Genomic DNA, 13349 nt, shown 5'->3' on the forward strand with positions numbered 1-13349 from the left:
TTTCTGAAGATTACCCTGGAATGTGATTGTATTTTGAATATTTCATTTTCAAAATGAAGACCTGCAAGTACTACGTCTCTGAGGTACATTGTATTTACGTCCAATATATTCCCGAAGAACGTCGTTCTGTTGTATTGTATTTATGTCCTATATATTCCTGAAGAACGTCGTTGTTGTATTGTATTTATGTCCTATATATTCCTGAAGAACGTCGTTGTTGTATTGTATTTATGTCCTATATATTCCTGAAGAACGTCGTTCTGTTGTATTGTATTTATGTCCTATATCTTCCTGAAGAACGTCGTTCTGTTGTATTGCATGTGTCCTCTATCGCTAACCATGCACTATGATCTTGAAATGATGACGTAAAACCCCTCTAAAATGAAACCTTCATGTATGCATAAATTTCCTAAATGAACCTTAATAGTAATGCAGCCTGAAACACATATCTACCCCTTAACTAAAGTCGTCCAGAATGAAGGCTTTCAGATGAACAGGTCGGTCGAATTGATAATGTTTCGGTATGTAGTGAAAGGCGTATCGCACTGTACAGATCGTTCCCTACATCAGAGCAACAAGTCTGTCCTTGTTAGTTCAGGACATCTAACAGGTAGTAGCGACGTGGAGGTCATCACAAGTCTGTGGGGAATTGGAACAGAAGGACTTGAATGCAGACGCCTTTAGTTTGGTGATGTACATCCTTTTGGCACCAGCCAGACTGGTTAGGTCCTCACAGTCGCCGACAGCAGGGAGAACGTCAGGTTTTGGGTGACTGGACATTTCCTCTGAAGATCAGATTCACATCAGTGAGTCGACTAGATATAATGCAAGTGTGAGTAGGATTTAAGCACTGGCGTGTACATCCACAGAATAGACTTTAACCATAGAGGGAAACGAACTCTAGTTCAGTGCGAAAGAATAGTACCCTCCCAGAATGCTTATTCATAAAGTGAATCTGGAATTCATGTGATCTGGTATTCCATACCAACAGCTAGTGCAATTCACATATGAAATGTAAGGTTTCAAACCCAACTGCTCGGATCTGTATCTTGGATGTCGGTCACTGGGCTGTCAGTCTTGTCCAGACTCGAATGTAAACAACAAACACCTTCATACATGACAGATAGATACAAACGCCCATACACAGATGTATGCATACATACAGTCACACACAGACACGTGCATAAAGACGCGGACACGCATACAGACAGACACACCGACAGACCGACATACAGACGCGGACACGCATACAGACAGACACACCGACAGACCGACATACAGACGCGGACACGCATACAGACAGACACACCGACAGACCGACATACAGACGAGGGCGTGCACTCGCATTACCTTCACACTTGGACGGCAGATTAGCGGGAGTCCAGTGACCACTGCTGCCACACACGACCCACTTGCGTCCGTCAAAATTGTCCGGCAGGGTGTAGCCTCGGACACAACCCACCAGGCAGAACCGGCCGAACTCAGGGCGCCAACTGTTGCACAATATGTAGCCGTTTTCAGGGGCAGACAACTCGGGACACCTCATGGCTGGAATATCATAGAAGATAGTAGTAAAATATTAGAAAACTTAATGAATAATGATTTCTTTCTTCCGTGAGTGTTTCCCTACAGATTCTTGTACCTGCCCGACAACGGTCCAAGAATCTTATCGAAAAGTCACACTCACGGAATACAGCTGGTCATAAATGTGGTCAATACTGTACTCCACAGATTCTAAAATGCCAGTCACAAAAGACAGTGGTGGATTGGCAAGTTTATAATTACAACTTAATCTGTAACTACGAAACAAAAACACTTAGTCTTATTTTTGAATTCCACAGTCTCAGTAAAGTAGAGACAGTAGTAATTTTTAGGGGTTGACACCCATCCTTTTGCTAGACGAATTATGTTTACTGGTGGTGTAGACGTTATTGAATAACACATAAACTAACAAAGACATAAAGATGAAAAATATTTACACTTTGATTCCCCCGATCATACACTAAGAATGGTGTGTAAGGAGGGAGATGTTATATTGAAAGCTATTTACATATTTTGTTCGATCATAAACTTGGAAGTTATCATGTTCTGACTATGAGGTATCAAATCCTGATAAAGACCTCTGAAGCGGGCAACGTGACACGTCTGCAGCGGACATATTATAATGAGTTTATGACGCTTATAATACTTACGCCTGACCTTGACCGTGAACTCGCATTTGGCCTTGAGTCCATTGACCCTCTTTGTTCCTACGTACTGCACACCGAAGTCACCCCACGGGAAGTCAAACTTGTTGTCGGGGTAGTTTGAGATGACGTCAACCTGCGTTCCCTGGGGGTCTGTAAAGGTGGGCAGGGCCCAGGTGTGATACTTCTTCCGCGAAGTCGTGTTGAGACTGACGTCAGAGGAACAGTTTACTACTTCAGGGGGTGTACTGTCTGTAAGACAAAATATAAATTGTGTCTTTTGACCATTGAAGCATGGTTATGGTGGCATATTCATCACCAGTGAAAGTGAAAGAGAACGTATATTATGAAGCAATGCCTCGTATACTTTTGGTGGTTGTACAGAACAGGAAGAATAATTAAAATACGGGATGCGCAGATAGATACTGAAAGCCAGTATAGGCTTCACGTGTTGGGAATCGAACCCGGGTTTTCGGCGTCACAAGCAACCACTATGATACCCTACCGCCGTCAACCCGATGTACAGCCTCAGAGAACACTATTTGTATGATTATTGCGACTCCGAGGATTCTTAGATTTAATAGATTCCATTTCACCATCAAGATCTTCTCTGAAGTCGGTTACTATATTTTCATGATAATATTCGATAGTGCTCAAATGTTGAACACCCTGGACACTAACATTACATTTCGGGCCACACAATAAAGCTACCACTAAATATAGGTTGAACAGTGTGGTTACTTTATTCATAGGCGGATCAGGTTGGGGGAGTTGGGGGGACATTGAAACTCGGGTGGAAATAAAGTGTGCATCCACCTTTCTCCAAATGCTGTTTCCGCCCGTCATTGCTTTTTAAACAAAATATATTGATCACTCCTTGACCGGTTTCTGGATAAACAAGAGTGTTTTAATTTGGAGACCAAACCACTTCATGACAACATTTCAAGGAGCAATACTTGGTTCCCATGACATATCTCCTTGTGACTGACTTGTGGTTGACAATTCCAAATTTGTGGCACCAGTGACCAAAAGCGTAAAGGCGCTGAGCTCGTCGCTCGAAGCACCACAAGAAACTGTAACGATAAAACCATGCGTGGAAATTTTTGTGTGGAGTTTGAGACCATAATGAGGTGCAAGTATAGACGTCACCGTAAAGGTAAACAGTGAATTTGATGCTGCACGTTCTTCAAGCATTTGGTGTAAATAACCTATGTTCATTTTCCTCTGTTCAAATCATCTTAAGTGAAATAACTTCTACTTTGCTAACATATTTGTACTTGCAGAGGTTATGGGAGAAGTTTTGAGTTTCCTCGTAAAGAACACGGAAATATAGTTAATATATAATATATAACGATGGTCGTGACTACTCCTGTTTCCATGTAACTGAGCATTACGTACCTGAAAATGTCAGCTTGAATCAATCAATATCAGCTATAGACCAAATTACTCCGAGACTGCACATTTCACATTTGATGTTGAACAAAAGGTTATCAGTTCTGCAAATTATTTAAATGCAGTGTAGAGCCAAAACGCATGTTCAGTCTAAATCAGTAACCTTCGTCAGACACCCACATTACAGCAACCGCTGTATACTCATCACATATTGATATGAGAGGAGACGTCAGTCGGTTGTGACGTCATTACCTAGTACGTCACAATACCTGTGCGTAGTAGGTCAACTATGAGGTTTGCATTGCGTCATGTGCTGGTTTTACCAAACTCACTACACTGGACCAGCAGGATGTTCTTATAGATAATATGAGGCCTAACTTTATAGCGTCATATAAATGATGTTCTTTATCACGGACCCGTGAAGATGTGGGTTAGAATTGAGGTTCAGTAACTCATGCTTGTCGTGAGAAGCGATTAATGGAAAAGGGTGGTCCGATCCGCTGACTTACTTGACACATGCTTCCAATGGTCCAGAATGGATTATTTACAGACCGCCGCCATATAGCTGGAATATTGCTGAGTGCGGCATAAAACTAAACTCACTCACTCTATCACGGTATTAGGTATTGAATCAAGGACTGGTCAGGTCTCCTGAGAAAGAAAATAAACAGCAATCCAATCTCCGTTGACATTGACCTGAAACTCTTAAAAAGTGTAGCCAAATACATACCTATCTGACAATTAATCCCAGATAATCCCTCCGGGCACTGACAATGGTATCCCACGTCATCTTCCAAACATATCTGGCCTTTTGGGCAGGGGTTATCTTTACACGGGTCTGTCGCTGGAACAGGAAGGTATTCTGACATATGGTATACGTGGTCCTGGCTATTCAAAATGTATGTTCTCTTGAAGAATTAATGCACTTTACGTTCTTCCGCATTATCCTTTCCCGTTCCTGCTGCTGGACTGAATTATCTATGATTCACCGTATGCTAGGTGTCATATGCTACTAGAATAAATTAACTGTGATTTATGTGATGTTATGCCATTTGTCAACGTAATATGACTTGTTAATAACGTGGCATGTGGTGTTTTCGCTCATGACTCTTTGACTGTTTATAAAATCGACATTTGTATGATTGACTCTGGGCATAGTGACACACCTGTGATGTCAAAACGTACCGGACAAAACCAGCATCTTGTGTGGCCATCATTGGCGTTGAAGCAGACGTGCCAACAACGACGCCTAGACGACACAAAGCTTGGGGAATCAATGCCTGAATCAATTTCCCATTTCATCCCGGGCGTGCTCATTAGTGGAGCAACAGAAACGATGGACACCAAAACTGTGGTTAGCAGACTGCCGTCTCATGACACAAATGCCATATGCGGCGTCAAGCAAATAATAATTTCATTGTTAGCCAAATCTGTTTAACGCCGTGTGCTACTAGAGGGGCGATTCAAGCTTAACATTTTCGCAAGCATCTGGTATAATGACTGTTTTCAGTAATCAGCTCGTTTCACTGCAACTTTTCACTGCTATCTCCCCTGTACACCAAACGGAAATTGCTTCTGAGGATGGTCAAAACCATGTATTCTTTAGCACTGATCTTCTACACTGAAACAAACCCACTATATCTAATATATACTGAACCAGATTCAATACTCGACATTAGACTGAATGTCACAGTGGAGGTAATGTATTTTGAAAACACAATTTGTATCATGCTACTACCAGGTAACTAACATCCGGCATTAAGTCTATCCATGGATGCTAGTGTGTGAGACGCGGGAACTGTCCTTTTTAATTAAACTTGCAATTTCGATGCATTTTCATTAACGCTTGCATTCCAATGCACGTGAGGTCAGTGTTGACAATACTCGCTCTATGTCTGTCGCTGAGCCCATACTGGAAAGGTTCACATATAATTGCCACGTGCATACCTCAGCCAGATACAAGGAAGAATACACCATCACAGTTATTACAAATAATGTAGGAGTCGCGTTTCTAATTTTGATATCCAATATAAGTTTTAAATTAAAAGGTTTTCATCTGAATAAACACATTTGGAAAGTAGAGGAATCAATTTTCTTACAACTGGTGTTTGTTTTTGAGAATGTACTTATATTACCCAGGATCAAAGTCACTGAATACCATCGGGGACAGAAGGTGAGAGTGAATCCATATAAAGTCTAGGACACGTCTTGAGAGTTTTCGTTTTACTTCAAAACCTTTTACATACAATATTCTCGGCTCATGTTATCTCTTAATGGGCATTTGGCTGATATTTCTTATCTATACGACCTCGGTTGTATGTCACGTCATATCGTCTCTGTTCCCGAGGCAATGACGCCTCACATGCACTTTCATCGTTCTGTATAAGTATCAAAATCGATAAAAATGATCCCTCATTATTAAGGCGTATGTGTTTATTTTTGTAAGGCGTTTACTGGCATAAAATTAAATTACTCTAAACTGACTGTCTAGCTATGTATTAGCTAAGGGAGCAGTGCAAGTGAAAACTACGAGGAAGGTGTACATTGACGCTCCAGAAAATAAGGCCATTTTCATGTAACGCCCGTAACAACAGAACAAATAAAATGGTTTCTGTTTTATAAAGTATATATCTCATACTGAAAGTAATGGACACCTTTCACCAGGGACGTACGGTGTAAACAGCTTATTTACAATGGTAAAAAATATTGCATATACATTTACAATTCTAAAAGTGTATAACGTTTACAACTCTGTTGGTTCCATTTACCCTAAACGTATGTCTGGTAATCCCGAATATGCGTAGAGATATGTATTTTATACATTCAGATAATCTCTACTTTTTACAACTTTGTAAAATTTTGAAAATGTTATGTTAAATGACACTTCTACAGAAAGAGTTTCGGTTAAAGGTAACAGAGAATTAAGTTTCTCACAGACACATTTGGGCAAGGCGCCCTCCCAGCCTGAGAGTCCACATGACAACTGAGATTTCCCATCAAGCTTGTAGTTGGCGTTGCAAGTGAAGGTGATGCTGTCACCGTATGTAAAGTTCGAACCGCTCACTTTCCCGTTTTCTAATGTCGGGGTTCCACATTTCACATCTGGAAAAAAATGACGACGGGTTAGTAAAATTAGAAACAATATTAATTCATTTTCCCCGGGGTATGGGATGTCGAAAAGAGGTGTTTTTCCCGATTTAGACACATAAAACGCTTTGAGGGAAATCATAAGCATCAAGTTGTTGGTTGACATCACTTGTCATCATCCTTCCTTATTGATCCTACTAAATACCTGTCAACGGAGTCAATCCACAAGATATTTGTTGTCTTTCTATACCTGGAATATTCACACCAATACTCATTTTTATGACGTCTGACTCAGGGTAACTTCCCATTCCTGACAGTCTGTTGTGGACTGGACCATGCAGGTGTTGTATCTCACTGCCAAAATTGGGACAACTGGGGTGACCAATTAAGATCAATCAGGTCTCGTCAGTAAGGTGGTAACTAACATGCGACTGGAACAGTTAGGGTCAACGGGCAGTGAGGATGTTTGTAAATGTAAAGAGGTTAGAAGAAGAAGGATGTTTTATTTATAGATCTGAATAGTATATATAGATTTGAAGCTGCATTTCTTGTTACACTTATCTTCACTGTGGAAGAGGAAGGGCAGATCCTGGATGGTCATCGACATATTCAGGTGTCGGTCATCAGTCATCAGTCAGTCTGTCTGGACAAATCTGGACAAAATAAGCGAGAGCGGCTCAATGCCCTCTGAAGTATACAGAATATGAGGCAAATATTATACTGATCTAGCTCAACCACATGAATCAGAAACATTTGATGACGACTTCAAAAATAACATATCTCAGCTACTCCAGAAAACTGACAATAGCAGCACTGAACACTTCCATTTGATTCAATAAAGCATGCTATTACGTATCATAGCAAGAACAAATCCACAGGTCAGGACAAAAGTACAAACGAGCATATAATATATGCAGGTGAAGTATTCACTAATCATGTATGTAAATAAATGTAGAATTGGAATGGTAATATCAATATACAAAGGTAAAACCACCCTAGAAACTACAGGGGTATCACAGTAACAGCTTGCCTTGGTAAACTATTTGAAAAACTCTTGCCCAAACGAACTGAAAATAAACTGCTCCAATCAAAGTCTGCGTTTACTCTCATGGAGAGTATACAATACTTTAACCATGGACAATCCCCTGTCTTTACAGCCTTTCTCGACAATTCAAAAGCTTTCGACAGACCTTGGCACGATGGTTTATTCTATAGCGTCATAAACTCTTTTTGAGAGGAAAAGCTTGGAAACTGTTACATCACTGTTATACCAATAGCAAATCATTTGTTGCATACAATGGTGAGAGATCAGAAATGTACTTGATCAAACAAAGTGTTGGACAAGTGAGGGTTATATCCTTTTTTTCCTCATTATTATTAATGACCTAACTGCATCTTTAAGGGAAGCGAATTGTGGTATCCGTGGCTTCGGCATGGATGTTCCATCTGTCCTGCTTGCTGACAATTCTACACTCGTAAGCGCATCCCCCTAATGACCCACAGGCATCACTTGATAATGTCCGTTCATACGCTTCTAAATGGCGTGTAGCATATAACCGATAAAAAAATACCATCATCGTTTTTTAGTCCAGTAACACTGGCAAAAGGAGCAGAACAAATTGCAATAAAAACAATTTCTGCTGGAACATGTCACTAAGTTGTGTACTTTCAACATATCAAAAGTATAGAAAAGTATCATGAACGATTTTGTTCGAAAAAGTTATTTTTTGTAATGCCAAAACGCGCACATTTGATACGAAAAATCAGATGGCCGGTGTTATTCGCTGTGTTGCCGTAGATTGCGTCACGTAAACAAGATGGCGAACGAACGTACCGTCGCTGGCAGTCCAGCGCAATCTGGGTAATTATTTTCAAACATGTACAAGTTAACTGACATGACTGATGTCTGATATATTCATAGGTTGCATATATTAACCGTCAAGGCGGAGAACTATTGACGTAGTTGATACTGGACGATAGTTCACTTAGAGCTGTTGACCCCATTCAACGTTGCCAGTCGAAATGTCGAAACACACAAAAACAAGCAGTGAGACATAACTGGCATGGTATTACTTTTCTAATCGATAGAAAAGTAAAAACAATAACAAGAACAACACCCGAACACTATAATATTCATCAAGACAACCGAAATAATCTCAAATGTTACCATAAACTGAATCTGTTTGGATTTTCAAACTATGGAAACCAATTAGGACCATTACTTTTTTCAAAATCACCTGTTTTTAGACCGGTTTCATGCAGTTTAGGGGTTGGGGGGGGGGGGGGGGGGGGGGGGGGAGTAGTGCATGAGCAGAAATGCTCTAGAGTACTGAGGGCTCTTTTACATTTTTCCAAAACAATATACAAGCTTCACTTGTGAGTCCTGGCCAGTAATGCAAAACACTTTTTGCAGACGTTACGATGACCTAAATGTGTGTGTCCTCTGTGGAGACCTGCTTGGAAATGGAAAACCTACATCAAAACTCAGTGAAAAAACACATCAATAAATTCAGTATTGCTGCCTCTAATAAAAGAAAATTTACGGAAAATGAGGATCAAGACCAAGAAAATCAAACACGATCTTTAAGGTCGCAAGAAAAAGAGTTCAGCTTCCAAACAGATTGCTTGTTTTGTGGAGAGACTGTAAAAACAGATTGGAAGACTCACAGATCTAATGTGATTCCGGTTAGGACCGAAAAGCAGTTCCAGGAAACTATAAAAAATATTTGCTTGAAAAGAGGTGATGAATGGTCTACAAAAGTTCTTCCAAGAATTGAGTATGCTGGCGATTGTTTTGCAGTGGATGCGGCTTACCACAACTCATGCAGTGTGAATTTCAGGACAAACAGAAAGTTGCCTCAAGCTGTAGATAGTTATTCCCCAACACCTCGAAAGAAGCCATGCCAGGGAAGACCGGAGGATCCTGTGAAACTTGCTGCATTCTTGCAAGTTGCTGACTACATTGAAGCAAATGATGATGAACAGGTTACAGTAACAAATCTAGTTTCAAAAATGGCTTCTTATTTGAACTCTAATGAAGAACCCTACAGTGTAAAATACATGAAACGAAAACTGTGTGAACATTTTGGTTATAAAATAATCATTGCTGAAGCAGATGGAAAACCAGATGTTGTAACCTTCCGACACAATGCTTCATCTATTCTGTATGATTTCTACAAGACCCCCCAAAAGTCAGATCCAGATGGAGAGAAGATGCGCCTGATTAGAGCAACTGCTGACCTCCTGAAATGTGACATAAAAGCCATAAGCGGAAACCATCCAACTTATCCTAGCATTGATGATATCAAGTCAACTGAAATTCAACTTGAATACCTGCCACAATCCCTTCGACTTCTGTTGACTCACCTATTTAATGGAAAAGGCTCTGAAGTTAAAGTTGCTTCCATTGGGCAAGCTGTGATACAAGCAACTCGGCCGAGATCATTGGTACCACCACTTCAAATTGGACTTGGTGTCCAAATGCATCACCACTTTGCATCACGATTCTTGATAGACTCGCATCATCAACATGGGTTCTGCTCATCATATACAGAGGTTAAGCGGTTTGAAGCCAATGCAGCAGCAACAGGAAGTCCTGAAGTCTCACACCCCGAACTTGGGTCATGCCTGCAATTCGTTGCCGATAACATCGACCACAACGTGCGCACTTTAGATGGTAATAACACATTCCATGGAATAATTTCAACAGCCACACCAGGGAGAAACACCATCAAGCCAGTCACAAGAGGCAATCCAAGCATAAAAGACATTGTAGCAGTTGGCCGAATTGGAATGCATTTCTACAAATCCGACTGGAATGGACTGGCATGTACAGTTTATGAAGAACTTTCATCTTGTAATCGTGAAGAGTCTTCTGACCCAACATCAGCATTGGACATTCTCTGGAAGATTATGTGGCCACTTAAGTCTCCGAGACCCTCCTGGTCAGGTTATATGCAGTCAGTTCACAGAGGAGATCACGCTGGGATATCAACTGTCACCTTCTTGCCTATGATTGATATGAATCCTGGTGACATGTCATGTATATATTCCACACTGAAGTATGTTGGGGCTCAAGCAAGACAACAAAATGTAACACCTGTTATCACCTTTGATCAACCACTTTGGTGGAAGGCAACTACCATTGTATCAAGTGCAACTGCAGATAAAGATCTCCAAGCATTTGTTCTAAGACTTGGATCCTTTCATACAGAAATGTCCTTCCTGGGTTGTATTGGCCACCTTATGTTGGGTTCTGGACTTTGTGAGGTCTTGGAGACAGTGTATGCTCCTAATGCAGTTCCACACATGATGACAGGTAAAGCTGTTTCCCGAGCCATCAGAGGCCACTTTCTTGTGGACACAGCTCTCAATGCACTCCTCTTAGGCCAGGCGTTTGAATATCCTTGGATTTGCAAGTGTGATGATCATATTGATTCAGAACGTACTCCTCAGAATAGATGGTGCAGCACAAAGGACGTGACCAACAACGATCTCAAACATGCAGTATATCTATTTGAACACCTTCTAGGAGGGCAATTATCAACTGAGGACATTTGTCAAGACATTGTCCTAAAGAGAGTAAAGTCTAGACTGGATGAGTACAGGACACAGTTAAAAGATAGAAGAACATCAAAGTTATGGCTGCAATACACAGAGATGATAGACATTTTGCGAAGGTTCATAAAGGCTGAAAGAACTGGTAATTGGGATATCCATCTTGAATCTCTCAGGGAAATGATTCCATACTTTGCAGCTTCTGGACATTCTCTTTATGCCAAGTCGAGTCGTTTGTATCTCCAAAAGATGTTGGCTTTGGAAAATACTCATGAAGAAGTCTACAGAGATTTCAAGAGAGGACTCCATGTTGTTCGTCGTAGAGACCGTTTGTGGGCTGGCTTGCCAACAGACCTAGTAATAGAGCAGATGCTCATGCGTAGCATCAACACTAATGGAGGTTTGACTCGGGATAAAGGCATTGGAGAAATTCAACGTCTTACATGGGTCTTGTCCATGCCAGCATGTGCTAGTATGAACGTTGCCATGCAGACATTCACTGGAATCTCGTACAGCACTAATGAGCAACACAAGGATGCTACCCAGGCTCGAATGGACAAGGACAACAAGGACATTCTGACAGTGTTATCGTTCTTAGAAGAGAGGAATCCTTTCAGTGATGACACTAGTCTCCGCAATATTGCAACCGGAGAAATAGCTGACAAACCTGTAAATGTTGAGAAAGCCAAATATGTTGGACAGAAGATACTTGACAAAATGACTGGAGTGTCCGTTCAAGATTATGTCTTCAAAAAGAAAGACCAAGTTTGTACACTTCACTCTAAGGCATCTGTACAGTTTGAGGGTGATAAAGTACACGTTGATCCTAAACTTCCGTTCCAAAGAATTGTAACCAGTGCAAGGAACATGGGCGAAAATCTGGCATCAGTGCTGGAGTTTGAACTGTGCAACATTCCTCCTGCACTCTTTGCACCATCAGGTCTTCCTCTACCAGCCAACAAAGCTGCACTTGCTGACTCGTTGTGGACTTTATTACAAAATCCTGATTGGCAACCTCCAATACACACGGTCCAGCGAGAATATGTTCTTGATGGTGGAGCTCTACTTCAACGTGTAGTTTGGCCTCGAGGATGCACTTACGACACCATCCTTCAGCTCTACATGGAATATGTCCGTAACAGGTATGGAACGGCGACCATTGTGTTTGATGGATATGAAGCTGGACCAACAATAAAGGATATAGCTCACCTTAGACGGGGGGATGCTGGAGTAGAAGTTAAGTGTGAAAAGAACCTGTTACTCAATTCTAAAAAGGAAGACTTCCTGGCCAACCAATCTAACAAACAGAGGTTCATCAATCTCCTTGGTACAGCCTTACAGGAACAGGGATGTAGAGTGAAACACGCACGTAGTGATGCAGACCTAGAAATTGTCATGACAGCTGTGGAACTTGCAAAGGAACACACGACTGTTGTAATTGGTGAGGACACAGACCTGCTGGTACTTCTATGCTACCACGCTAGTTTATCAGAAGAGTCATCAGAAATCTACTATATGACAGAGGCAAAGAGTAACAGTAAAAAGAAAAGGAAAGTCTGGCAAATAAAGGAAACAAAGCGGAAGGTAGGAGAAGTCATCTGCAGTAACATCTTGTTCATCCACGCTTTTACAGGATGCGACACTACAAGTAGAGTGTTTGGAATTGGAAAATCGTCGGCGGTAAAAGAACTGGTCTCTGACATGTCCTTTCGTCAACAGGCATCTGCATTCAGTGTGGCTACAGAGAGAGAAGATATCATAAACGCTGGTGAAAGAGTTTTCGTGAAATTGTTCAATGATGACACAGACATAGGTCTGGACAAATTGCGCCATGTCCGCTTTTGTGAAAAAGTGGCAGCATATTCAACATTCGTCGAGCCGAAACAATTGCCTCCAACTGCAGCTGCAGCAAAATATCATTCAATGCGTGTCTACTATCAAGTTCAGGAGTGGATGGGACAGAGGTCGTCGGACATGTTGCCTGAGAACTGGGGATGGGAACTACGAAATGGTCGTCTATATCCCATTCTCACAGATCTGCCACCAGCCCCCGATCACCTGCTTAGAATTATCAGATGTAACTGTAAGACTGACTGCGGCTCAGCACGGTGCAGCTGTAAGAAACAT

The 13349-nt window shown here is 41.3% G+C and overlaps 1 protein-coding gene across 1 annotated transcript in view; it reads right to left on the reverse strand.

The window, feature by feature from the left end:
• Nucleotides 1-603: 603 nt before the first annotated feature.
• The window catches only part of LOC137262196 (sushi repeat-containing protein SRPX2-like), a 28278-nt gene continuing 15532 nt past the window's right edge, over nt 604-13349 (reverse strand). The window contains exons 2-6 of the mRNA XM_067799991.1: nt 6513-6680; nt 4309-4422; nt 2193-2438; nt 1351-1548; nt 604-785 (exon numbers count right to left, since the gene is read on the reverse strand). Of these exons, the coding sequence (XP_067656092.1) occupies nt 604-785; nt 1351-1548; nt 2193-2438; nt 4309-4422; nt 6513-6680 (908 nt within the window). The remainder of the gene's footprint in view (nt 786-1350; nt 1549-2192; nt 2439-4308; nt 4423-6512; nt 6681-13349) is intronic.

Source organism: Haliotis asinina, chromosome 14 (assembly GCF_037392515.1).
Source record: "Haliotis asinina isolate JCU_RB_2024 chromosome 14, JCU_Hal_asi_v2, whole genome shotgun sequence".
NCBI lineage: Eukaryota > Metazoa > Mollusca > Gastropoda > Lepetellida > Haliotidae > Haliotis > Haliotis asinina.